General features: G+C 59.8%; 1 protein-coding gene across 2 annotated transcripts in view; it reads right to left on the bottom strand.

The window, feature by feature from the left end:
* Window positions 1-756: 756 nt before the first annotated feature.
* Window positions 757-26,051, bottom strand: part of FNDC4 (fibronectin type III domain containing 4) — a 459,251-nt gene continuing 433,956 nt past the window's right edge. For both annotated transcript variants that reach the window (XM_069233567.1, XM_069233568.1), the window contains exons 6-7: window positions 23,865-23,998; window positions 757-4,135 (exon numbers count right to left, since the gene is read on the bottom strand). In XM_069233567.1, coding sequence (XP_069089668.1) covers window positions 4,100-4,135; window positions 23,865-23,998 — 170 coding nt within the window. In that variant the 3' untranslated portion in view covers window positions 757-4,099. The remainder of the gene's footprint in view (window positions 4,136-23,864; window positions 23,999-26,051) is intronic.

Here is a 26,051-nt window from a genome sequence, read left to right as displayed (position 1 = left end):
GTCACTAGCACCGCATCACCATACACGTGTGGGCCTGTGGACGGCCACCTCGATGGTTTGTAACACGGGTCCAAGCACCGCCAGTGTGAGCACTCACCACTTAGAATTAACAGCTTACGTTAGAAGATCCTGGTGCACATTACTATCTCCAGGGCCAGTGCACTGTGCGGTTACTGAAGGAACGGACAACCGAAAGGATGTACAAAAAATGGGGAAGGCTCTTTACCCAGTAAAGGGGGTGGAGCTATGGAAGGTTAATGGAAAGGAAAGAAGGACACTTGGGAAAGGGTGCTGTTGTAGTATTTTGCATTACCAATGCCAAAGTAAGGAATGGGACAAGAAGAAGCGACTGAGGCAGTAATACGGCCACCTACATCAGGGAGCCGGGGTTGAAGGAAGATAAACTTACCATATACACAAACTAAAATTTGCAGACATTAAACTGACAAAGTTAGGGTAGGGAATGATCACTCTTTTTTAAATTTCCATCTGATAATGATGATCTCATTAAAGGTCAGTTGGAGGAAGACATACCTACAGTGTTTATTAGCTTTGCTAAGGGGACCACTTCTAAAATGCATTATTCATTGATTTCCTCACAAGCCATGGCTACCTTGCCTTTCATATCAGAAATTACAAAGGATTATTTGTCATAATAAAACTTTTGATATGATCAAAAACTATTTTGGTATGCACTGTTGATGAGGACATTGTGTGCTACATAAAAAACTCAACTGAGCAATGCATCTGCTTTTTCCAAATGTTTAATGAACTTGTTCAGAAAGTATTAAAATTGTGACATGGAACTGTTGCCATACATTAACCAATAAAGCAAAAGTAAGTATTGCTACAGAAATAAATAACAAAGACAAAATAATATAAAAAGAATATTTGATTTTTTTCAGAGAACTGTACATGAAGACTAACTCTATCCAAAAATTCGAAAGTTCAAGAAAGAAGTAACAAAAACGACACCATCCTAAATATTGCATAAATAATACCAAACTTTCTAATAGGAAACAAGTGAGTGATGCAATTTATCGGCATGGAAAGCAGTTTTGGAAACTGATCGTGCTGGGTATAGGACGTCTAGTGACTGCGCCCTCAAACTGTGTTCTGTTCTCCAAACCATTTAATAAGTCTCTATGTTACTGAGACTTTTGGGTCACAGAATACAGTTTGATAAACAACGAGGTTGTTACCTTTGATCAAATAATACTGAAATCGAAAAACTCCAAAATACCAGTCACAGGGCTCTCAAATACTGTTTTAGAGAAAACACCAATGGTATGGACTCAAGATCATTGTAAGGTCTGTTTACTTGGCTGCGAAAGGTTTTGATAAATAGAAAGGATGTTTAGTATGGCCTAGTAAAAAAATAAATGGCAACCTCACTATGCCGTCACGTCACTGATTAGTCACTCTTTTAGATGTATTAGCGAAGACCTTTGGAAATGCATATTTTGCCAATTGGAATTATTTGCTAATAAAATTATCTGTATTCCAATACCTAACTTGGGTTTCAGAGTGGATCCAGCTTACTTTATAAATTCTTTTATATAATATTAATTAGCCATGCAACCCAGAAGTTTAAAAGGTTGTCTAATTTCTTGTTAGTTTAATCACTCTTTGGATTGCTCTTGGAAGTGAAGATTGAGGACTAGTCACTGAGGGGGGTATTGGTTATGACCTGTTTCTAAACATCCGAATGCCGTTTATTGACGACTGTCATTTATTGACACATATTATGGTCAGTCTTTTAAATTCTGGCCAGTACATGAATTGGATCTATATGAACAGCGGATTGAAGTAGGGATGCGTAATGATGCCCCAGTAATTCATTTGTATCAGCCTTTACTGCTACTAACATATGCTGATAATATGGTATTTATGGCACAAAAATTGCTAGTTTTAGATGAGACATTGGGAGTTCTAGTGTCGTTTGGCTGGATAATGGTTTTCTTTGCATTCAGTTCAAAAAAGTATATCTGTCAATTATTTCTTTGTCGACAATGTTATTCCAAAAGATCTTTGTCAGAGTATCAATTTAGGTAAAATATTCAATTACCGAACAACATTTTTTAACTTGTTTTAAAAAGAAATAGTTGAAGACCTGTTTGGAGAGTCCGACTAAAACCAAAGCACAAACTTAACCTTGCGGTATCTATGTACTAACTCTGTTGTTGGGATATTCATGACACAAATGACCCAAACCATTAGTTTTAGACTTCAGTTGCTCTACCTACATTTATTTCTAGAGAAAGATGCTCAGATCAACACCCCCTTTGATATTTGAGGTTGTGAATTTTGTAAAGGGCCCGTGGAATCTTCGTCTCAAATTCCTGTTTCCCTTATCTATTTTATGCACCTATATCAATTAAACTGGATGGTGCATTTATGAACTTAGGTCTAATACAATATCTTGTAGCCCTCTATATGATAATATAAGATCATATAAGACATTAGCTGTAAATAAATCTGAATTAACCTTGGTAATTGTTATTTGAAAATAATGTTATGTTATTGTTTTTGTGGTCTTTATAGGTAAAACAATAAAAAAAACGTAACTATAATTAAATGAAATGAATAAGGCCTCATCTGGAGCATTCTGACAAGTTCTGGAGGCCACTTGTATAGAAGGATAATGCAAATCTGGATTCATCCCACAGATACCCTTCTACATTGATGCACTGTTTAAACCAGAAATGTTACCTTTCTTACAAATTGCACACTTTGGTCACCGGCGGAGAGTGGATCTGCACACACAATTAAAAGCATGCCTCTCCGCGACCTACTCGAAGAGTTTTAGCTAACAGTGCTTCCCCAGTCTAGCAGCCATTTTTTTCGAGTCAGTGGAAAGAATAATTTCTTAATGTAATAAAATTTGTCAGTAAATTCCTTTCATCTATAAACTTGTGATTAAAGATACTGCCTCATAGCAACAATTCCAAGTAATAATGTATCTTACCCAAAAGGAGGAATTTTGGAGGGGTTGGGCAATCATCAGGTCACTGTACTTCTTGTGTGATAGCAACCCTCTGCTTTGATGTTGTGGATCACAAGAAAAAAACAATGTCAAGAAATTCAGTCATATTTAGAATTATTTTTCTATTGCAATAGCTGATAAGGGATTGTGGACTGAGGTCTGTCAAATACAATCAGTTATGGAAATGTGAGACTGAACAGGCTACAGGACGGGCCTTCAACCTGGTCTTCTCCCCGCCCCCTCCCCATCAGCGCTGTTCGAGTTTGTGACTCTAGTAACCTGTCACTCAATGTATTATAAAAAGAGCCCTGGCTGACAGTGACTGTTATAGATCACAAACACCAGCATGCAGTTCAGTAAAGCTAATTAAAATTGGTTGGCAGTTAGAAAACCAAGCAGTCCATCGTGTCTCTGAGTTAGGCAGGCAGGACCCCGCCAGTCCCATTAGAGGCTGGCTCTGGGCACCCTGGATGCCCGGCACAGGGAGAGTTCCATGGTAGCCCAGATAGATGGCAGAGACTTAGTTTCCTTCCAGTCGGCTTCCATTCCAGAGGCGATGCAATCAGATCAATGAAAGATCAATGCTGTTCACTCTACCAATGGAGTCCCCTCTTGACTGGTCTCCCACCGGCCCTGTATTAATTGAGGCCTTTACTCGTTCAAAGACTTTATTTAGTATAATGCCTTACAGCAGCTTTTCAGATGTACTTGTGATCTGTTCTAAAGCCCCACTGGATAAGCCAACCTACTAAACAAACCTTTTTGGGACTCTACTGGTCCCATGAATCTGAGAAGATGTAATATTGCTTCTTGCATCCCTCCGCTTATCTCCTTTGCAAGTCCCCAGCGTCCTCCCCACGGTATGTCCTGAAAGATGGCTCTCGTATGGATTGCTGCAGACGCGACTCTGAGCACCACCCCCATCATGCATATATCCTTTGGGGACGAGAGCCCAGGGGAAGCTCTGTGGCGTCTTCTTGGACCAGCTTGACCTCTGGTTGGCTGGATTTGTACCCGGAGAGCTGCACTCACAGTCTTTCTCCGCCAACTGCTGTCTTGTTCTTGGGCGGCCGTGACTCATGCCCACCGCAGGGAGCGCAGCAGGAGCCAGTGTCAGACTTCGATGATGTTGACTGATGGGGTTTTTTTCTATGGGAGAGAGAAACAGATGAGCATTGACTGTGATTAGCATTACTGTGGCCCTGCCCAGCGCATTTGGAAGCGCCATAGTGATTCCAAGGTATAGACCAAGACGCTCCCAGGACATCACGGTTTAGGCCACTATGCATCCATGTATCACAATCAGAGACCAGTACGGCTTCAAAAGGGGAAGGACCTCTGTACGTGTGCCCCTAACTCGGATATGGATATGTAACACCTAAATGTTCCAATAAGAAGGAAGTTTTGTGGGGAAGATTTGACGAGAAGTAAGATGCCCAAAACATTACGCATGTGTCAGTTGAGGTCACATTCCATCTACCACTCTGCATTTTACCATAAACCTACTTGTCATTTATTAGCCGTGCCATGGGGTTATCAAAGAGAACCCTCAATGCGATATTGATGCGTACGTGAGGGTGATTAAACCTATAAGCTGAACAACTATACATTTTTCACCTGATTGATTGATTGCATAATCTGTAAAGCGCATAGCTACCAACAAGGTTTCCCAGCGCTAACCAGCATTACAGATAGCAGTATACCAAACACCTACAAGAACAAGGATTATAAACCGGTTACCGGATGATCATTCCAAAGTTTAGGTTACAGGAAATGAAAGGAACTCTCCTTATTCTAGGGATGACAGCCGCATGTATGATCCAACCTATTTGTGGTACGATCCACCCCCGTAGGATGTATCTGTTGGGCCCCTTAGGTCCTAAGCATGGTAATGCGCACGGCTGCAAGAGAAGTGGTCCCGCGCTTCTGTGCCGGTGACCTACCTGGTGTCTGCTTAGCCCGAGATGGGCTAAGCAGAGACTGGGTCAGTCACTGGAACACGATGCGCGGGACCACTTGTCTTGCAGCCGTGCGCATTACTGTGCTTAGGACCTAAGCGGCCCCACAGATACATCACACAGGGTTTGATCATACCACAGATAGATCATACCACAGATATTATCTGTTAGGGAACACTAATCACTTACGCCACTGGGTACCATCTCACTTTTGTTTGTAGGCTTGCCAATGGGACCTCAACATTAAAAGTATTTTAGGTACCCCTTAGATAGTGTTAAGATAGTTTTTTGTATCTTATTTTATCACCAACCTACACAGCACACACCCTCACACACTAGGTCATCATTACAGCTTTTTTTTAAAAACAGTCTCCGAAAAAGTGCCTTCTCGTGGGGCCCATCAGGCATTGCAGCGCCAGTCAGACGTGGAGTTTGCTCTATGATGAAGCATGACACCCATTTGGGTGTGGGAGGGCACCAACCTGTAAACATGAGGACTCCCTGACAGTTTTATTAAATCTTACATCTACCCCCTTTTTTGTTGTTTATTGATGATATTTTGGGGTGTAGGTGCTGGACCTTCATTGGCTCCCGCCCTCCTAGAGTTTATTACCAGTAAGATAGTCCCTTCCAGCATCCTGAACTGACAGCCCTCTGTGCTGCAGAAGGGCTGGTGTTTATACACATATGCCACAGGGTCCTTGGCCCACTAAGTTGTCTGGTTTTCCCATAGCCGGGTAGGAGCAGAGGCGGAGAGGCCGCAAGGAGCTGAGGAGAGGAGACAGGGAAGGCTGGGAGGGAGAGGAGGGGTCTGGCAGTGGGGAGGAGTGGCTGGAGAAGGAGGGGTGGGGAGAGGCTGGGAGGGAGAGGAGGGGTCTGGCAGTGGGGAGGAGTGGCTGGAGAAGGAGGGGTGGGGAGAGGCTGGGAGGGAGAGGAGGGGTCTGGCAGTGTGGAGGAGTGGCTGGAGAAGGAGGGGTGGGGAAAGGCTGGGAGGGAGAGGAGGGGTCTGGCAGTGGGGAAGAGTGGCTGGAGAAAGAGGGGTGGGGACAGGCTGGGAGGGAGAGGAGGGGTCTGGCAGTGGGGAGGAGTGGCTGGAGAAGGAGGGGTGGGGAGAGGCTGGGAGGGAGAGGAGGGGTCTGGCAGTGGGGAGGAGTGGCTGGAGAAGGAGGGGTGGGGAGAGGCTGGGAGGGAGAGGAGGGGTCTGGCAGTGGGGAGGAGTGGCTGGAGAAGGAGGGGTGGGGAGAGGCTGGGAGGGAGAGGAGGGGTCTGGCAGTGGGCAAGAGTGGCTGGAGAAAGAGGGGTGGGGACAGGCTGGGAGGGAGAGGAGGGGTCTGGCAGTGGGGAGGAGTGGCTGGAGAAAGAGGGGTGGGGAAAGGCTGGGAGGGAGAGGAGGGGTCTGGCAGTGGGGAGGAGTGGCTGGAGAAGGAGGGGTGGGGAGAGGCTGGGAGGGAGAGGAGGGGTCTGGCAGTGGGGAGGAGTGGCTGGAGAAGGAGGGGTGGGGAGAGGCTGGGAGGGAGAGGAGGGGTCTGGCAGTGGGCAAGAGTGGCTGGAGAAAGAGGGGTGGGGACAGGCTGGGAGGGAGAGGAGGGGTCTGGCAGTGGGCAAGAGTGGCTGGAGAAAGAGGGGTGGGGAGAGGCTGGGAGGGAGAGGAGGGGTCTGGCAGTGGGGAGGAGTGGCTGGAGAAGGAGGGGTGGGGAGAGGCTGGGAGGGAGAGGAGGGGTCTGGCAGTGGGGAGGAGTGGCTGGAGAAGGAGGGGTGGGGAAAGGCTGGGTGGGAGAGGAGGGGTCTGGCAGTGGGGAGGTGTGGCTGGAGAAGGAGGGGTGGGGAGAGGTTGGGAGGGAGAGGAGGGGTCTGGCAGTGGGGAGGAGTGGCTGGAGAAGGAGGGGTGGGGAGAGGCTGGGAGGGAGAGGAGGGGTCTGGCAGTGGGGAGGAGTGGCTGGAGAAGGAGGGGTAGGGAGAGGCTGGGAGGGAGAGGAGGGGTCTGGCAGTGGGCAAGAGTGGCTGGAGAAAGAGGGGTGGGGACAGGCTGGGAGGGAGAGGAGGGGTCTGGCAGTGGGGAGGAGTGGCTGGAGAAGGAGGGGTGGGGAGAGGCTGGGAGGGAGAGGAGGGGTCTGGCAGTGGGGAGGAGTGGCTGGAGAAGGAGGGGTGGGGAAAGGCTGGGTGGGAGAGGAGGGGTCTGGCAGTGGGGAGGTGTGGCTGGAGAAGGAGGGGTGGGGAGAGGTTGGGAGGGAGAGGAGGGGTCTGGCAGTGGGGAGGAGTGGCTGGAGAAGGAGGGGTGGGGAGAGGCTGGGAGGGAGAGGAGGGGTCTGGCAGTGGGCAGGAGTGGCTGGAGAAAGAGGGGTGGGGACAGGCTGCGAGGGAGAGGAGGGGTCTGGCAGTGGGGAGGAGTGGCTGGAGAAGGAGGGGTGGGGAGAGGCTGGGTGGGAGAGGAGGGGTCTGGCAGTGGGGAGGTGTGGCTGGAGAAGGAGGGGTGGGGAGAGGCTGGGAGGGAGAGGAGGGGTCTGGCAGTGGGCAGGAGTGGCTGGAGAAAGAGGGGTGGGGACAGGCTGGGAGGGAGAGGAGGGGTCTGGCAGTGGGGAGGAGTGGCTGGAGAAGGAGGGGTGGGGAGAGGCTGGGAGGGAGAGGAGGGGTCTGGCAGTGGGGAGGAGTGGCTGGAGAAGGAGGGGTGGGGAGAGGCTGGGTGGGAGAGGAGGGGTCTGGCAGTGGGGAGGAGTGGCTGGAGAAGGAGGGGCGGGGAGAGGCTGGGAGGGAGAGGAGGGGTCTGGCAGTGGGGAGGAGTGGCTGGAGAAGGAGGGGTGGGGAGAGGCTGGGAGGGAGAGGAGGGGTCTGGCAGTGGGGAGGAGTGGCTGGAGAAGGAGGGGTGGGGAGAGGTTGGGAGGGAGAGGAGGGGTCTGGCAGTGGGGTGGAGTGGCTGGAGAAGGAGGGGTGGGGAGAGGTTGGGAGGGAGAGGAGGGGTCTGGCAGTGGGGAGGAGTGGCTGGAGAAGGAGGGGTGTGGACAGGCTGGGAGGGAGAGGAGGGGTCTGGCAGTGGGGAGGAGTGGCTGGAGAAGGAGGGGTGGGGAGAGGTTGGGAGGGAGAGGAGGGGTCTGGCAGTGGGGAGGAGTGGCTGGAGAAGGAGGGGTGGGGAGAGGCTGGGAGGGAGAGGAGGGGTCTGGCAGTGGGGAGGAGTGGCTGGAGAAGGAGGGGTGGGGAAAGGCTGGGAGGGAGAGGAGGGGTCTGGCAGTGGGGAGGAGTGGCTGGAGAAGGAGGGGTGGGGAGAGGCTGGGAGGGAGAGGAGGGGTCTGGCAGTGGGGAGGAGTGGCTGGAGAAGGAGGGGTGGGGAAAGGCTGGGTGGGAGAGGAGGGGTCTGGCAGTGGGGAGGAGTGGCTGGAGAAGGAGGGGTGGGGAGAGGTTGGGAGGGAGAGGAGGGGTCTGGCAGTGGGGAGGAGTGGCTGGAGAAGGAGGGGTGGGGAGAGGCTGGGAGGGAGAGGAGGGGTCTGGCAGTGGGGAAGAGTGGCTGGAGAAGGACGGGTGGGGAAGGCTGGGAGGGAGAGGAGGGGTCTGGAAGTGGGGAGGAGTGGCTGGAGAAGGAGGGGTGGGGAAAGCTGGGAGGGAGAGGAGGGGTCTGGCAGTGGGGAGGAGTGGCTGGAGAAGGAGGGGTGGGGAGAGGCTGGGAGGGAGAGGAGGGGTCTGGCAGTGGGGAGGAGTGGCTGGAGAAGGAGGGGTGGGGAGAGGTTGGGAGGGAGAGGAGGGGTCTGGCAGTGGGGAGGAGTGGCTGGAGAAAGAGGGGTGGGGAGAGGCTGGGAGGGAGAGGAGGGGTCTGGCAGTGTGGAGGAGTGGCTGGAGAAGGAGGGGTGGGGAAAGGCTGGGAGGGAGAGGAGGGGTCTGGCAGTGGGGAAGAGTGGCTGGAGAAAGAGGGGTGGGGACAGGCTGGGAGGGAGAGGAGGGGTCTGGCAGTGGGGAGGAGTGGCTGGAGAAGGAGGGGTGGGGAGAGGCTGGGAGGGAGAGGAGGGGTCTGGCAGTGGGGAGGAGTGGCTGGAGAAGGAGGGGTGGGGAGAGGCTGGGAGGGAGAGGAGGGGTCTGGCAGTGGGGAGGTGTGGCTGGAGAAGGAGGGGTGGGGAGAGGCTGGGAGGGAGAGGAGGGGTCTGGCAGTGGGCAAGAGTGGCTGGAGAAAGAGGGGTGGGGACAGGCTGGGAGGGAGAGGTGGGGTCTGGCAGTGGGGAGGAGTGGCTGGAGAAGGAAGGGTGGGGAGAGGTTGGGAGGGAGAGGAGGGGTCTGGCAGTGGGGAGGAGTGGCTAGAGAAGGAGGGGTGGGGAGAGGCTGGGAGGGAGAGGAGGGGTCTGGCAGTGGGGAGGAGTGGCTGGAGAAGGAGGGGTGGGGAGAGGCTGGGAGGGAGAGGAGGGGTCTGGCAGTGGGGAGGAGTGGCTGGAGAAGGAGGGGTGGGGAAAGGCTGGGAGGGAGAGGAGGGGTCTGGCAGTGGGGAGGAGTGGCTGGAGAAGGAGGGGTGGGGAAAGGCTGGGAGGGAGAGGAGGGGTCTGGCAGTGGGGAGGAGTGGCTGGAGAAGGAGGGGTGTGGACAGGCTGGGAGGGAGAGGAGGGGTCTGGCAGTGGGGAGGAGTGGCTGGAGAAGGAGGGGTGGTGAGAGGCTGGGAGGGAGAGGAGGGGTCTGGCAGTGGGGAAGAGTGGCTGGAGAAGGAGGGGTGGGGAAGGCTGGGAGGGAGAGGAGGGGTCTGGCAGTGGGGAGGAGTGGCTGGAGAAGGAGGGGTGGGGAGAGGCTGGGAGGGAGAGGAGGGGTCTGGCAGTGGGGAGGAGTGGCTGGAGAAGGAGGGGTGGGGAAAGGCTGGGTGGGAGAGGAGGGGTCTGGCAGTGGGGAGGAGTGGCTGGAGAAGGAGGGGTGGGGAGAGGCTGGGAGGGAGAGGAGGGGTCTGGCAGTGGGGAAGAGTGGCTGGAGAAGGAGGGGTGGGGAAGGCTGGGAGGGAGAGGAGGGGTCTGGCAGTGGGGAAGAGTGGCTGGAGAAGGAGGGGTGGGGAAGGCTGGGAGGGAGAGGAGGGGTCTGGCAGTGGGGAGGAGTGGCTGGAGAAGGAGGGGTGGGGAAAGCTGGGAGGGAGAGGAGGGGTCTGGCAGTGGGGAGGAGCGGCTGGAGAAGGAGGGGTGGGGAGAGGCTGGGAGGGAGAGGAGGGGTCTGGCAGTGGGGAGGAGCGGCTGGAGAAGGAGGGGTGGGGAGAGGCTGGGAGGGAGAGGAGGGGTCTGGCAGTGGGGAGGAGTGGCTGGAGAAAGAGGGGTGGGGAGAGGCTGGGAGGGAGAGGAGGGGTCTGGCAGTGTGGAGAAGTGGCTGGAGAAGGAGGGGTGGGGAGAGGTTGGGAGGGAGAGGAGGGGTCTGGCAGTGGGGAGGAGTGGCTGGAGAAGGAGGGGTGGGGAGAGGCTGGGAGGGAGAGGAGGGGTCTGGCAGTGGGGAGGAGTGGCTGGAGAAGGAGGGGTGGGGAGAGGCTGGGAGGGAGAGGAGGGGTCTGGCAGTGGGGAGGAGTGGCTGGAGAAGGAGGGGTGGGGAGAGGCTGGGAGGGAGAGGAGGGGTCTGGCAGTGGGGAGGAGTGGCTGGAGAAGGAGGGGTGGGGAAAGGCTGGGAGGGAGAGGAGGGGTCTGGCAGTGGGGAGGAGTGGCTGGAGAAGGAGGGGTGGGGACAGGCTGGGAGGGAGAGGAGGGGTCTGGCAGTGGGGAGGAGTGGCTGGAGAAGGAGGGGTGGGAAGAGGCTGGGAGGGAGAGGAGGGGTCTGGCAGTGTGGAGGAGTGGCTGGAGAAGGAGGGGTGGGGAGAGGCTGGGAGGGAGAGGAGGGGTCTGGCAGTGGGGAGGTGTGGCTGGAGAAGGAGGGGTGGGGAGAGGTTGGGAGGGAGAGGAGGGGTCTGGCAGTGGGGAGGAGTGGCTGGAGAAGGAGGGGTGGGGAGAGGTTGGGAGGGAGAGGAGGGGTCTGGCAGTGGGGAGGAGTGGCTGGAGAAGGAGGGGTGGGGAGAGGCTGGGAGGGAGAGGAGGGGTCTGGCAGTGGGGAGGAGTGGCTGGAGAAGGAGGGGTGGGGAGAGGCTGGGAGGGAGAGGAGGGGTCTGGCAGTGGGGAGGAGTGGCTGGAGAAGGAGGGGTGGGGAGAGGCTGGGAGGGAGAGGAGGGGTCTGGCAGTGGGGAGGAGTGGCTGGAGAAGGAGGGGTGGTGAGAGGCTGGGAGGGAGAGGAGGGGTCTGGCAGTGGGGAGGAGTGGCTGGAGAAGGAGGGGTGGGGAGAGGCTGGGAGGGAGAGGAGGGGTCTGGCAGTGGGGAGGAGTGGCTGGAGAAGGAGGGGTGGGGAAAGGCTGGGAGGGAGAGGAGGGGTCTGGCAGTGGGGAGGAGTGGCTGGAGAAGGAGGGGTGGGGAGAGGCTGGGAGGGAGAGGAGGGGTCTGGCAGTGGGGAGGAGTGGCTGGAGAAGGAGGGGTGGGGAAAGGCTGGGTGGGAGAGGAGGGGTCTGGCAGTGGGGAGGAGTGGCTGGAGAAGGAGGGGTGGGGAGAGGTTGGGAGGGAGAGGTGGGGTCTGGCAGTGGGGAGGAGTGGCTGGAGAAGGAGGGGTGGGGAGAGGTTGGGAGGGAGAGGAGGGGTCTGGCAGTGGGGAGGAGAGGCTGGAGAAGGAGGGGTGGGGAGAGGCTGGGAGGGAGAGGAGGGGTCTGGCAGTGGGGAGGAGTGGCTGGAGAAGGAGGGGTGGACAGGCTGGGAGGGAGAGGAGGGGTCTGGCAGTGGGGAGGAGTGGCTGGAGAAGGAGGGGTGGGGAAAGGCTGGGAGGGAGAGGAGGGGTCTGGCAGTGGGGAGGAGTGGCTGGAGAAGGAGGGGTGTGGACAGGCTGGGAGGGAGAGGAGGGGTCTGGCAGTGGGGAGGAGTGGCTGGAGAAGGAGGGGTGGGGAGAGGCTGGGAGGGAGAGGAGGGGTCTGGCAGTGGGGAGGAGTGGCTGGAGAAGGAGGGGTGGGGAAAGGCTGGGAGGGAGAGGAGGGGTCTGGCAGTGGGGAGGAGTGGCTGGAGAAGGAGGGGTGGGGAAAGGCTGGGAGGGAGAGGAGGGGTCTGGCAGTGGGGAGGAGTGGCTGGAGAAGGAGGGGTGGGGAAAGGCTGGGAGGGAGAGGAGGGGTCTGGCAGTGGGGAGGAGTGGCTGGAGAAGGAGGGGTGGGGAGAGGCTGGGAGGGAGAGGAGGGGTCTGGCAGTGGGGAGGAGTGGCTGGAGAAGGAGGGGTGGGGAAAGGCTGGGTGGGAGAGGAGGGGTCTGGCAGTGGGGAGGAGTGGCTGGAGAAGGAGGGGTGGGGAGAGGCTGGGAGGGAGAGGAGGGGTCTGGCAGTGGGGAAGAGTGGCTGGAGAAGGAGGGGTGGGGAAGGCTGGGAGGGAGAGGAGGGGTCTGGCAGTGGGGAAGAGTGGCTGGAGAAGGAGGGGTGGGGAAGGCTGGGAGGGAGAGGAGGGGTCTGGCAGTGGGGAGGAGTGGCTGGAGAAGGAGGGGTGGGGAAAGCTGGGAGGGAGAGGAGGGGTCTGGCAGTGGGGAGGAGCGGCTGGAGAAGGAGGGGTGGGGAGAGGCTGGGAGGGAGAGGAGGGGTCTGGCAGTGGGGAGGAGCGGCTGGAGAAGGAGGGGTGGGGAGAGGCTGGGAGGGAGAGGAGGGGTCTGGCAGTGGGGAGGAGTGGCTGGAGAAAGAGGGGTGGGGAGAGGCTGGGAGGGAGAGGAGGGGTCTGGCAGTGTGGAGAAGTGGCTGGAGAAGGAGGGGTGGGGAAAGCTGGGAGGGAGAGGAGGGGTCTGGCAGTGGGGAGGAGCGGCTGGAGAAGGAGGGGTGGGGAGAGGCTGGGAGGGAGAGGAGGGGTCTGGCAGTGGGGAGGAGTGGCTGGAGAAGGAGGGGTGGGGAGAGGCTGGGAGGGAGAGGAGGGGTCTGGCAGTGGGGAGGAGTGGCTGGAGAAGGAGGGGTGGGGAAAGGCTGGGAGGGAGAGGAGGGGTCTGGCAGTGGGGAGGAGTGGCTGGAGAAGGAGGGGTGGGGAAAGGCTGGGAGGGAGAGGAGGGGTCTGGCAGTGGGGAAGAGTGGCTGGAGAAAGAGGGGTGGGGACAGGCTGGGAGGGAGAGGAGGGGTCTGGCAGTGGGGAGGAGTGGCTGGAGAAGGAGGGGTGGGAAGAGGCTGGGAGGGAGAGGAGGGGTCTGGCAGTGTGGAGGAGTGGCTGGAGAAGGAGGGGTGGGGAGAGGCTGGGAGGGAGAGGAGGGGTCTGGCAGTGGGGAGGTGTGGCTGGAGAAGGAGGGGTGGGGAGAGGTTGGGAGGGAGAGGAGGGGTCTGGCAGTGGGGAGGAGTGGCTGGAGAAGGAGGGGTGGGGAGAGGCTGGGAGGGAGAGGAGGGGTCTGGCAGTGGGGAGGAGTGGCTGGAGAAGGAGGGGTGGGGAGAGGCTGGGAGGGAGAGGAGGGGTCTGGCAGTGGGGAGGAGTGGCTGGAGAAGGAGGGGTGGGGAGAGGCTGGGAGGGAGAGGAGGGGTCTGGCAGTGGGCAGGAGTGGCTGGAGAAAGAGGGGTGGGGACAGGCTGGGAGGGAGAGGAGGGGTCTGGCAGTGGGGAGGAGTGGCTGGAGAAGGAGGGGTGGGGAGAGGCTGGGAGGGAGAGGAGGGGTCTGGCAGTGGGGAGGAGTGGCTGGAGAAGGAGGGGTGGGGAGAGGCTGGGAGGGAGAGGAGGGGTCTGGCAGTGGGGAGGAGTGGCTGGAGAAGGAGGGGTGGGGAGAGGCTGGGAGGGAGAGGAGGGGTCTGGCAGTGGGGAGGAGTGGCTGGAGAAGGAGGGGTGGGGAGAGGTTGGGAGGGAGAGGAGGGGTCTGGCAGTGGGGAGGAGTGGCTGGAGAAGGAGGGGTGGGGAGAGGTTGGGAGGGAGAGGTGGGGTCTGGCAGTGGGGAGGAGTGGCTGGAGAAGGAGGGGTGGGGAGAGGTTGGGAGGGAGAGGAGGGGTCTGGCAGTGGGGAGGAGTGGCTGGAGAAGGAGGGGTGGGGAGAGGCTGGGAGGGAGAGGAGGGGTCTGGCAGTGGGGAGGAGAGGCTGGAGAAGGAGGGGTGGGGAGAGGCTGGGAGGGAGAGGAGGGGTCTGGCAGTGGGGAGGAGTGGCTGGAGAAGGAGGGGTGGACAGGCTGGGAGGGAGAGGAGGGGTCTGGCAGTGGGGAGGAGTGGCTGGAGAAGGAGGGGTGGGGAAAGGCTGGGAGGGAGAGGAGGGGTCTGGCAGTGGGGAGGAGTGGCTGGAGAAGGAGGGGTGTGGACAGGCTGGGAGGGAGAGGAGGGGTCTGGCAGTGGGGAGGAGTGGCTGGAGAAGGAGGGGTGGGGAGAGGCTGGGAGGGAGAGGAGGGGTCTGGCAGTGGGGAGGAGTGGCTGGAGAAGGAGGGGTGGGGAAAGGCTGGGAGGGAGAGGAGGGGTCTGGCAGTGGGGAGGAGTGGCTGGAGAAGGAGGGGTGGGGAAAGGCTGGGAGGGAGAGGAGGGGTCTGGCAGTGGGGAGGAGTGGCTGGAGAAGGAGGGGTGGGGAAAGGCTGGGAGGGAGAGGAGGGGTCTGGCAGTGGGGAGGAGTGGCTGGAGAAGGAGGGGTGGGGAGAGGCTGGGAGGGAGAGGAGGGGTCTGGCAGTGGGGAGGAGTGGCTGGAGAAGGAGGGGTGGGGAAAGGCTGGGTGGGAGAGGAGGGGTCTGGCAGTGGGGAGGAGTGGCTGGAGAAGGAGGGGTGGGGAGAGGCTGGGAGGGAGAGGAGGGGTCTGGCAGTGGGGAAGAGTGGCTGGAGAAGGAGGGGTGGGGAAGGCTGGGAGGGAGAGGAGGGGTCTGGCAGTGGGGAAGAGTGGCTGGAGAAGGAGGGGTGGGGAAGGCTGGGAGGGAGAGGAGGGGTCTGGCAGTGGGGAGGAGTGGCTGGAGAAGGAGGGGTGGGGAAAGCTGGGAGGGAGAGGAGGGGTCTGGCAGTGGGGAGGAGCGGCTGGAGAAGGAGGGGTGGGGAGAGGCTGGGAGGGAGAGGAGGGGTCTGGCAGTGGGGAGGAGCGGCTGGAGAAGGAGGGGTGGGGAGAGGCTGGGAGGGAGAGGAGGGGTCTGGCAGTGGGGAGGAGTGGCTGGAGAAAGAGGGGTGGGGAGAGGCTGGGAGGGAGAGGAGGGGTCTGGCAGTGGGGAGGAGTGGCTGGAGAAGGAGGGGTGGGGAAAGCTGGGAGGGAGAGGAGGGGTCTGGCAGTGGGGAGGAGTGGCTGGAGAAGGAGGGGTGGGGAGAGGCTGGGAGGGAGAGGAGGGGTCTGGCAGTGGGGAAGAGTGGCTGGAGAAGGAGGGGTGGGGAAGGCTGGGAGGGAGAGGAGGGGTCTGGCAGTGGGGAGGAGTGGCTGGAGAAGGAGGGGTGGGGAAAGGCTGGGAGGGAGAGGAGGGGTCTGGCAGTGGGGAGGAGTGGCTGGAGAAGGAGGGGTGGGGAGAGGCTGGGAGGGAGAGGAGGGGTCTGGCAGTGGGGAGGAGCGGCTGGAGAAAGAGGGGTGGGGACAGGCTGGGAGGGAGAGGAGGGGTCTGGCAGTGGGGAGGAGTGGCTGGAGAAGGAGGGGTGGGAAGAGGCTGGGAGGGAGAGGAGGGGTCTGGCAGTGTGGAGAAGTGGCTGGAGAAGGAGGGGTGGGGAGAGGCTGGGAGGGAGAGGAGGGGTCTGGCAGTGGGGAGGTGTGGCTGGAGAAGGAGGGGTGGGGAGAGGTTGGGAGGGAGAGGAGGGGTCTGGCAGTGGGGAGGAGTGGCTGGAGAAGGAGGGGTGGGGAGAGGCTGGGAGGGAGAGGAGGGGTCTGGCAGTGGGGAGGAGTGGCTGGAGAAGGAGGGGTGGGGAAAGGCTGGGAGGGAGAGGAGGGGTCTGGCAGTGGGGAGGAGTGGCTGGAGAAGGAGGGGTGGGGAAAGGCTGGGAGGGAGAGGAGGGGTCTGGCAGTGGGGAAGAGTGGCTGGAGAAAGAGGGGTGGGGACAGGCTGGGAGGGAGAGGAGGGGTCTGGCAGTGGGGAGGAGTGGCTGGAGAAGGAGGGGTGGGAAGAGGCTGGGAGGGAGAGGAGGGGTCTGGCAGTGTGGAGGAGTGGCTGGAGAAGGAGGGGTGGGGAGAGGCTGGGAGGGAGAGGAGGGGTCTGGCAGTGGGGAGGAGTGGCTGGAGAAGGAGGGGTGGGGAGAGGCTGGCACACAGAGGAGGGGTCTGGCAGTGGGGAGGAGTGGCTGGAGAAGGAGGGGTGGGGAGAGGTTGGGAGGGAGAGGAGGGGTCTGCAGTGGGGAGGAGTGGCTGGAGAAGGAGGGGTGGGGAGAGGTTGGGAGGGAGAGGAGGTGTCTGGCAGTGGGGAGGAGTGGCTGGAGAAGGAGGGGTGGGGAGAGGTTGGGAGGGAGAGGAGGGGTCTGGCAGTGGTAAGGAGTGGCTGGAGAAGGAGGGGTGTGGACAGGCTGGGAGGGAGAGGAGGGGTCTGGCAGTGGGGAGGAGTGGCTGGAGAAGGAGGGGTGGGGAAAGGCTGGGAGGGAGAGGAGGGGTCTGGCAGTGGGGAGGAGTGGCTGGAGAAGGAGGGGTGTGGACAGGCTGGGAGGGAGAGGAGGGGTCTGGCAGTGGGGAGGAGTGGCTGGAGAAGGAGGGGTGGGGAGAGGCTGGGAGGGAGAGGAGGGGTCTGGCAGTGGGGAGGAGTGGCTGGAGAAGGAGGGGTGGGGAGAGGCTGGGAGGGAGAGGAGGGGTCTGGCAGTGGGGAGGAGTGGCTGGAGAAGGAGGGGTGGGGAGAGGCTGGGAGGGAGAGGAGGGGTCTGGCAGTGGGGAGGAGTGGCTGGAGAAGGAGGGGTGGGGAAAGGCTGGGAGGGAGAGGAGGGGTCTGGCAGTGGGGAGGAGTGGCTGGAGAAGGAGGGGTGGGGAAAGGCTGGGAGGGAGAGGAGGGGTCTGGCAGTGGGGAAGAGTGGCTGGAGAAAGAGGGGTGGGGACAGGCTGGGAGGGAGAGGAGGGGTCTGGCAGTGGGGAGGAGTGGCTGGAGAAGGAGGGGTGGGGAGAGGCTGGGAGGGAGAGGAGGGGTCTGGCACTGGGGAGGAGTGGCTGGAGAAGGAGGGGTGGGGAGAGGCTGGGAGGGAGAGGAGGGGTCTGGCAGTGGGGAGGAGTGGCTGGAGAAGGAGGGGTGGGGAGAGGCTGGGAGGGAGAGGAGGGGTCTGGCAGTGGGCAAGAGTGGCTGGAGAAAGAGGGGTGGGGACAGGCTGGGAGGGAGAGGAGGGGTCTGGCAGTGGGGAGGAGTGGCTGGAGAAGGAGGGGTGGGGAGAGGCTGGGTGGGAGAGGAGGGGTCTGGCAGTGGGGAGGAGTGGCTGGAGAAGGAGGGGTGTGGACAGGCTGGGTGGGAGAGGAGGGGTCTGGCAGTGGGGAGGAGTGGCTGGAGAAGGAGGGGTGGGGAGAGGTTGGGTGGGAGAGGAGGGGTCTGGCAGTGGGGAGGAGTGGCTGGAGAAGGAGGGGTGGGGAGAGGTTGGGAGGGAGAGGAGGGGTCTGGCAGTGGGGAGGAGTGGCTGGAGAAGGAGGGGTGGGGACAGGCCGGGAGGGAGAGGAGGGGTCTGGCAGTGGGGAGGAGTGGCTGGAGAAGGAGGGGTGGGGAGAGGCCGGGAGGGAGAGGAGGGGTCTGGCAGTGGGGAGGAGTGGCTGAGAAGGAGGGGTGGGGAGAGGTTGGGAGGGAGAGGAGGGGTCTGGCAGTGGGAAGGAGTGGCTGGAGAAGGAGGGGTGGGGAGAGGTTGGGAGGGAGAGGAGGGGTCTGGCAGTGGGGAGGAGTGGCTGGAGAAGGAGGGGTGGGGAAAGGCTGGGAGGGAGAGTAGGGGTCTGGCAGTGGGGAGGAGTGGCTGGAGAAGGAGGGGTGGGGAGAGGCTGGGAGGGAGAGGAGGGGTCTGGCACTGGGGAGGAGTGGCTGGAGAAGGAGGGGTGGGGAGAGGCTGTGAGGGAGAGGAGGGGTCTGGCACTGGGGAGGAGTGGCTGGAGAAGGAGGGGTGGGGAGAGGCTGTGAGGGAGAGGAGGGGTCTGGCAGTGGGGAGGAGTGGCTGGAGAAGGAGGGGTGGGGAGAGGCTGTGAGGGAGAGGAGGGGTCTGGCAGTGGGGAGGAGTGGCTGGAGAAGGAGGGGTGGGGAGAGGTTGGGAGGGAGAGGAAGGGTCTGGCAGTGGGAAGGAGTGGCTGGAGAAGGAGGGGTGGGGAGAGGCTGGGAGGGAGAGGAGGGGTCTGGCAGTGGGGAGGAGTGGCTGGAGAAGGAGGGGTGGGAAGAGGCTGGGAGGGAGAGGAGGGGTCTGGCAGTGTGAAGGAGTGGCTGGAGAAGGAGGGGTGGGGAGAGGCTGGGAGGGAGAGGAGGGGTCTGGCAGTGGGAAGGAGTGGCTGGAGAAGGAGGGGTGGGAAGAGGCTGGGAGGGAGAGGAGGGGTCTGGCAGTGTGGAGGAGTGGCTGGAGAAGGAGGGGTGGGGAGAGGCTGGGAGGGAGAGGAGGGGTCTGGCAGTGGGGAGGAGTGGCTGGAGAAGGAGGGGTGGGGAGAGGCTGGCACACAGAGGAGGGGTCTGGCAGTGGGGAGGAGTGGCTGGAGAAGGAGGGGTGGGGAGAGGTTGGGAGGGAGAGGAGGGGTCTGCAGTGGGGAGGAGTGGCTGGAGAAGGAGGGGTGGGGAGAGGTTGGGAGGGAGAGGAGGTGTCTGGCAGTGGGGAGGAGTGGCTGGAGAAGGAGGGGTGGGGAGAGGTTGGGAGGGAGAGGAGGGGTCTGGCAGTGGGGAGGAGTGGCTGGAGAAGGAGGGGTGTGGACAGGCTGGGAGGGAGAGGAGGGGTCTGGCAGTGGGGAGGAGTGGCTGGAGAAGGAGGGGTGGGGAAAGGCTGGGAGGGAGAGGAGGGGTCTGGCAGTGGGGAGGAGTGGCTGGAGAAGGAGGGGTGTGGACAGGCTGGGAGGGAGAGGAGGGGTCTGGCAGTGGGGAGGAGTGGCTGGAGAAGGAGGGGTGGGGAAAGGCTGGGAGGGAGAGGAGGGGTCTGGCAGTGGGGAGGAGTGGCTGGAGAAGGAGGGGTGGGGAAAGGCTGGGAGGGAGAGGAGGGGTCTGGCAGTGGGGAGGAGTGGCTGGAGAAGGAGGGGTGGGGAAAGGCTGGGAGGGAGAGGAGGGGTCTGACAGTGGGGAGGAGTGGCTGGAGAAGGAGGGGTGGGGAGAGGCTGGGAGGGAGAGGAGGGGTCTGGCAGTGGGGAGGAGTGGCTGGAGAAGGAGGGGTGGGGAAAGGCTGGGAGGGAGAGGAGGGGTCTGGCAGTGGGGAGGAGTGGCTGGAGAAGGAGGGGTGGGGGGAGGCTGGGAGGGAGAGGAGGGGTCTGGCAGTGGGGAGGAGTGGCTGGAGAAGGAGGGGTGGGGAGAGGCTGGGAGGGAGAGGAGGGGTCTGGCAGTGGGGAGGAGTGGCTGGAGAAGGAGGGGTGGGGAGAGGCTGGGAGGGAGAGGAGGGGTCTGGCAGTGGGGAGGAGTGGCTGGAGAAGGAGGGGTGGGGAAAGGCTGGGAGGGAGAGGAGGGGTCTGGCAGTGGGGAGGAGTGGCTGGAGAAGGAGGGGTGGGGAAAGGCTGGGAGGGAGAGGAGGGGTCTGGCAGTGGGGAAGAGTGGCTGGAGAAAGAGGGGTGGGGACAGGCTGGGAGGGAGAGGAGGGGTCTGGCAGTGGGGAGGAGTGGCTGGAGAAGGAGGGGTGGGGAGAGGCTGGGAGGGAGAGGAGGGGTCTGGCACTGGGGAGGAGTGGCTGGAGAAGGAGGGGTGGGGAGAGGCTGGGAGGGAGAGGAGGGGTCTGGCAGTGGGGAGGAGTGGCTGGAGAAGGAGGGGTGGGGAGAGGCTGGGAGGGAGAGGAGGGGTCTGGCAGTGGGGAGGAGTGGCTGGAGAAGGAGGGGTGGGGAGAGGCTGGGAGGGAGAGGAGGGGTCTGGCAGTGGGCAAGAGTGGCTGGAGAAAGAGGGGTGGGGACAGGCTGGGAGGGAGAGGAGGGGTCTGGCAGTGGGGAGGAGTGGCTGGAGAAGGAGGGGTGGGGAGAGGCTGGGTGGGAGAGGAGGGGTCTGGCAGTGGGGAGGAGTGGCTGGAGAAGGAGGGGTGTGGACAGGCTGGGTGGGAGAGGAGGGGTCTGGCAGTGGGGAGGAGTGGCTGGAGAAGGAGGGGTGGGGAGAGGTTGGGTGGGAGAGGAGGGGTCTGGCAGTGGGGAGGAGTGGCTGGAGAAGGAGGGGTGGGGAGAGGTTGGGAGGGAGAGGAGGGGTCTGGCAGTGGGGAGGAGTGGCTGGAGAAGGAGGGGTGGGGACAGGCCGGGAGGGAGAGGAGGGGTCTGGCAGTGGGGAGGAGTGGCTGGAGAAGGAGGGGTGGGGAGAGGCCGGGAGGGAGAGGAGGGGTCTGGCAGTGGGGAGGAGTGGCTGAGAAGGAGGGGTGGGGAGAGGTTGGGAGGGAGAGGAGGGGTCTGGCAGTGGGAAGGAGAGGCTGGAGAAGGAGGGGTGGGGAGAGGTTGGGAGGGAGAGGAGGGGTCTGGCAGTGGGGAGGAGTGGCTGGAGAAGGAGGGGTGGGGAAAGGCTGGGAGGGAGAGGAGGGGTCTGGCAGTGGGGAGGAGTGGCTGGAGAAGGAGGGGTGGGGAGAGGCTGTGAGGGAGAGGAGGGGTCTGGCACTGGGGAGGAGTGGCTGGAGAAGGAGGGGTGGGGAGAGGCTGTGAGGGAGAGGAGGGGTCTGGCAGTGGGGAGGAGTGGCTGGAGAAGGAGGGGTGGGGAGAGGCTGTGAGGGAGAGGAGGGGTCTGGCAGTGGGGAGGAGTGGCTGGAGAAGGAGGGGTGGGGAGAGGTTGGGAGGGAGAGGAGGGGTCTGGCAGTGGGAAGGAGTGGCTGGAGAAGGAGGGGTGGGGAGAGGCTGGGAGGGAGAGGAGGGGTCTGGCAGTGGGGAGGAGTGGCTGGAGAAGGAGGGGTGGGAAGAGGCTGGGAGGGAGAGGAGGGGTCTGGCAGTGTGAAGGAGTGGCTGGAGAAGGAGGGGTGGGGAGAGGCTGGGAGGGAGAGGAGGGGTCTGGCAGTGGGAAGGAGTGGCTGGAGAAGGAGGGGTGGGAAGAGGCTGGGAGGGAGAGGAGGGGTCTGGCAGTGTGGAGGAGTGGCTGGAGAAGGAGGGGTGGGGAGAGGCTGGGAGGGAGAGGAGGGGTCTGGCAGTGGGGAGGAGTGGCTGGAGAAGGAGGGGTGGGGAGAGGCTGGCACACAGAGGAGGGGTCTGGCAGTGGGGAGGAGTGGCTGGAGAAGGAGGGGTGGGGAGAGGTTGGGAGGGAGAGGAGGGGTCTGCAGTGGGGAGGAGTGGCTGGAGAAGGAGGGGTGGGGAGAGGTTGGGAGGGAGAGGAGGTGTCTGGCAGTGGGGAGGAGTGGCTGGAGAAGGAGGGGTGGGGAGAGGTTGGGAGGGAGAGGAGGGGTCTGGCAGTGGGGAGGAGTGGCTGGAGAAGGAGGGGTGTGGACAGGCTGGGAGGGAGAGGAGGGGTCTGGCAGTGGGGAGGAGTGGCTGGAGAAGGAGGGGTGGGGAAAGGCTGGGAGGGAGAGGAGGGGTCTGGCAGTGGGGAGGAGTGGCTGGAGAAGGAGGGGTGTGGACAGGCTGGGAGGGAGAGGAGGGGTCTGGCAGTGGGGAGGAGTGGCTGGAGAAGGAGGGGTGGGGAGAGGCTGGGAGGGAGAGGAGGGGTCTGGCAGTGGGGAGGAGTGGCTGGAGAAGGAGGGGTGGGGAGAGGCTGGGAGGGAGAGGAGGGGTCTGGCAGTGGGGAGGAGTGGCTGGAGAAGGAGGGGTGGGGACAGGCTGGGAGGGAGAGGAGGGGTCTGGCAGTGGGGAGGAGTGGCTGGAGAAGGAGGGGTGGGGAGAGGCTGGGAGGGAGAGGAGGGGTCTGGCAGTGGGGAGGAGTGGCTGGAGAAGGAGGGGTGGGGAGAGGCTGGGAGGGAGAGGAGGGGTCTGGCAGTGGGGAGGAGTGGCTGGAGAAGGAGGGGTGGGGGGAGGCTGGGAGGGAGAGGAGGGGTCTGGCAGTGGGGAGGAGTGGCTGGAGAAGGAGGGGTGGGGAGAGGCTGGGAGGGAGAGGAGGGGTCTGGCAGTGGGAGGAGTGGCTGGAGAAGGAGGGGTGGGGAGAGGCTGGGAGGGAGAGGAGGGGTCTGGCAGTGGGAGGAGTGGCTGGAGAAGGAGGGGTGGGGAGAGGCTGGCACACAGAGGAGGGGAGGGAGACGGGGCAACATGAGCAGAAAGGCAGAGAGGGAGGGAAACTATACTGGAGGAAAGGATGGAGAGATACTGACGGAGAGCGATAGAGTGAGTGCAGGGTCTGAATGAGGGCAGTACGGAAAGAAGCAGAAGAGACAGAGTGAGCAGGAGCAGGGTGAGATGCACGTACAGGACACTGAGCGGGGTAACACGATGGGCAGTGAGAAGGAAGCACGGGACAGGTGGGCAGCGAGAAGGAAGCAGAGGACAGGTGGGCAGCAAGAGAGAAGCACAGGACAGGAGGGAAGCGAGAAGGAAGCACGGGACAGGAGGGCAGCGAGAAGGAAGCACGGGACAGGAGGGCAGCGTGAAGGAAGCACGGGACAGGTGGGCAGCGAGAAGGAAGCACGAAACAGGTGGGCAGCGAGAAGGAAGCAGAGGACAGGTGGGCAGCAAGAGAGAAGCACAGGACAGGAGGGCAGCGAGAAGGAAGCACGGGACAGGAAGGCAGCAAGAAGGAAGCACGGGACAGGAGGGCAGCGAAAAAGAAGCACAGGACAGGTGGGCAGCGTGAAGGAAGCACGGGACAGGTAGGCAGCGAGAAGGAAGCACGGGACAAGTGGGCAGCGAGAAGGAAGCACAGGACAGGTGGGCAGCGTGAAAGAAGCACGGGACAAGGGGGCAGGGAGAAGGAAGCACGGGACTGGTAGGCAGCGAGAAGGAAGCTCGGGACTGGTGGGCAGCGAGAAGGAAGCACAGGACAGGTGGGCAGCAAAAAATAAGCACGGGACAGGTGGGCAGCGAAAAGGAAGCACGGGACAGGTGGGCAGCATGAAAGAAGCACGGGACAGGTGGGCAGCGAGAAGGAAGCACGGGACTGGTGGGCAGCGAGAAGGAAGCACGGGACAGGTGGGCAGCGAGAAGGAAGCACGGGACAGGTGGGCAGCGAGAAGGAAGCACGGGACAGGTGGGCAGCGTGAAAGAGAACGAGCAGTGACACCAAGATGGAGGAAGATGTGGTGCTGTGTAAAAATGCAGTTACTTCATTCAGTGAGGTGGTGCTGCACACCCTGCTGTGTAAGCATGCACTGATACTTCATGCAGTGAGGTGGTGTTGTGCCCCCTGCTGTGTAAGAATGCAGTTATTTCATGCAGTGAGGTGGTGCTGCACCCCCTGCTGTGTAAGCATGCACTGATACTTCATGCAGTGAGGTGGTGTTGTGCCCCCTGCTGTGTAAGAATGCAGTTACTTCATGCAGTGAGGTGGTGCTGCACCCCCTGCTGTGTAAGCATGCACTGATACTTCATGCAGTGAGGTGGTGCTGCACCCCCTGCTGTGTAAGCATGCACTGATACTTCATGCAGTGAGGTGGTGTTGTGCCCCCTGCTGTGTAAGAATGCAGTTACTTCATGCAGTGAGGTGGTGCTGCACCCCCTGCTGTGTAAGCATGCACTGATACTTCATGCAGTGAGGTGGTGTTGCGCCCCCTGCTGTGTAAGAATGCAGTTACTGCATGCACTGAGGTGGTGTTACGCCCCCTGCTGTGTAAGCATGCAGTTACTGCATGCAGTGAGGTGGTGTTGCGCCCCCTGCTGTGTAAGCATGCAGTTACTGCATGCAGTGAGGTGGTGTTGCGCCCCCTGCTGTGTAAGAATGCAGTTACTGCATGCACTGAGGTGGTGTTGCGCCCCCTGCTGTGTAAGCATGCAGTTACTGCATGCACTGAGGTGGTGTTGCGCCCCCTGCTGTGTAAGCATGCAGTTACTGCATGCACTGAGGTGGTGTTGCTACCCCGCAGCACTGCATCCCCCCGCAGGTCACTGCAAAGCCGAGTTACCTGTTTGCGTAGTAGGCCCCCCGTCGGCCGCTCCGGCGTGCTCTGCTCTGACGAGGGCTTGGCCTTCTCCTTGTTGTTGTTGGAGTCGTTGTCTTTGATGATGTCATACTGTCGACAGAAGAGGGCGATCACAGCTGTGGGGAGAGAGAGGAGGGTCACCGTGTGATCAATGCATCCCACAATCACCCCAATAATGTAGAATACCACTGTGTGTGAGCAGCACAAGGCCCTACCGTGAGGTGTCCCTTCCCACGCGAGGCATGAGTGGTGTCAGTGCTCCATATGGGAGGGATGTGAGCAGGGTCAATGGAGCTGTGAGGGTCTCCACCGAGTGTGACACTGGTTTTTAGCCCAAACAACGGTGCTGTCCCTGGTGGGGCATTTACTAGCTGCAGCTTAAGAGGAATAAGGAGGCCATGGTCCAGCCTATGCAATGTTCCTGCCTACCCTGTGACTGGTGCACCACCTAACGCCCAATCCAATGCAGCCCATGTGCACTCCTCCTGCACCAACGGGGGCAAGCTGCACGCCAAATACTACAGACACTGACAAAGCCAATAGGTCTTCTCCCTAAAACCTATTGGTCTACCTAATGCTAAGCCACAAAAATGTTGGAAAAGGAGAGAGGAGATTGTAGAGGATTTTGCACCCTTGCCGTTATGTTATGTTAGTGTTATTTATTGAGCACGCGTTCACCAGTCGATTTCATGGTGCTAAGATGGTGAGAAAACTGCAGCCGAGGAAACACAGAGGAGAAATAAACATATTTTTCCTTGTTGCACCTCACCGGGGAGGGGAAGCAGTTTTGGCACATTCCCAGGTCTGCCACTTATAGTAAAACTGGGAATGCATCAAAATCCATGGGTGTCGCGTGAGAACACCCACACACCACCCATGGAACGCTTCCCTGGGGCAGAGTAACACAACACAGAGATTTGCGCTGCGTTGCATTATGCTAGATTTATCAAGCCACTCAGGGCCCTGCAAGGTGGCCTTGCATGGCTTGATAAATCGCATTTAAGGGTTGCATCGCTTTTATGTCCTGTTTCGTAGTACAAAAGTGACGCAATCCTTTAATAAATTTGCAACAATTGCATAAGCTCCAATACACCTACCTGAAAGACTGCATGGAAATGTATTTAGTGATTGTAACAGGAGTTCGTGGCTTAATATTGAACTTTATATACACAGAAGAAGATGTGTCTACCAAAAAGGTTCTATTATAGCCACATTGAATTCATACGTATACGAGGTGGCATCTTAGAAGTGGGCTTTAAATGCATGCGCTTGTATTATTTTAACAAACCAATTCAAAGATGGCCACCGTGGATATGCCCACATCTGTGGCATCCTTGAATATGTTTGTTAAAATAATACAAACCCATTCACAGTTGCCTGCATGCACATTTATTGGTGACCATCTTGGAATGGGATTTTCTTTTTATTATGGGTGCCTGCTGGTAGGGAAGCAAAACACCTAAAATGTAAAAATAAATAAATAAAGAAGGAAGAGGAACCGAAGCATGGAGGGTAGAGGTAGCCCAGTACGAACGAGGGAATGGTGGGAGAGGGGAAATATTTAAAAGAAAAATGAGTGGGGTCAGAAGGGGCATGGAAAGCAATGGACAGGCTGGGAACGGAGAGCGGGTGGGGATGCAACACAGAGAGTGAGGCAGCAGAAAGCAAAGGGGGAATCAATACACAGGGGAGAGAGGAGAACCATCCTCCAGAGTGCTTACAGAAAAAGAAAAAAAGCAAGCAAGGTCAGCAGTGGAAGGATACAAGTCAACCAATCCGTGAGACTGAAATCCTCCTGGGTGGGACAAACACATGAATAGAAAGGAAAGCCATTGAATCAGGAGCAGAGAGGTGAAACTGACAATTAAACCATCCAATCACGAGCAAGGAGCTGGCCCAAAGTCCAGTCTATGTATATTGTAAACAAAAAGTCTGGCTCTAGCTGTCTGTAGCTCAGAGATAAAAATGGATGGCGACCTTTCACATCAAGATCATTCGTTTGTTGAATCCTAAGAGACAAGGCACTCCAAAAATGGCCCTAAGACTGGGTATGATTTGCCGCACTGGGCCCACCTTCAGTGCACAGGTGGGATTATCAGTTATGTGTTTGCAGACCTCAGTGCCCTCTTAGGCTCACGTGCAGTGTGCATGGCACTTCCGCTGCATTGT

Source organism: Pleurodeles waltl, chromosome 5, assembly GCF_031143425.1.
Source record: "Pleurodeles waltl isolate 20211129_DDA chromosome 5, aPleWal1.hap1.20221129, whole genome shotgun sequence".
Classification (NCBI taxonomy): Eukaryota; Metazoa; Chordata; class Amphibia; order Caudata; family Salamandridae; genus Pleurodeles; species Pleurodeles waltl.
This window is presented reverse-complemented; position numbering and strand designations above follow the sequence as displayed.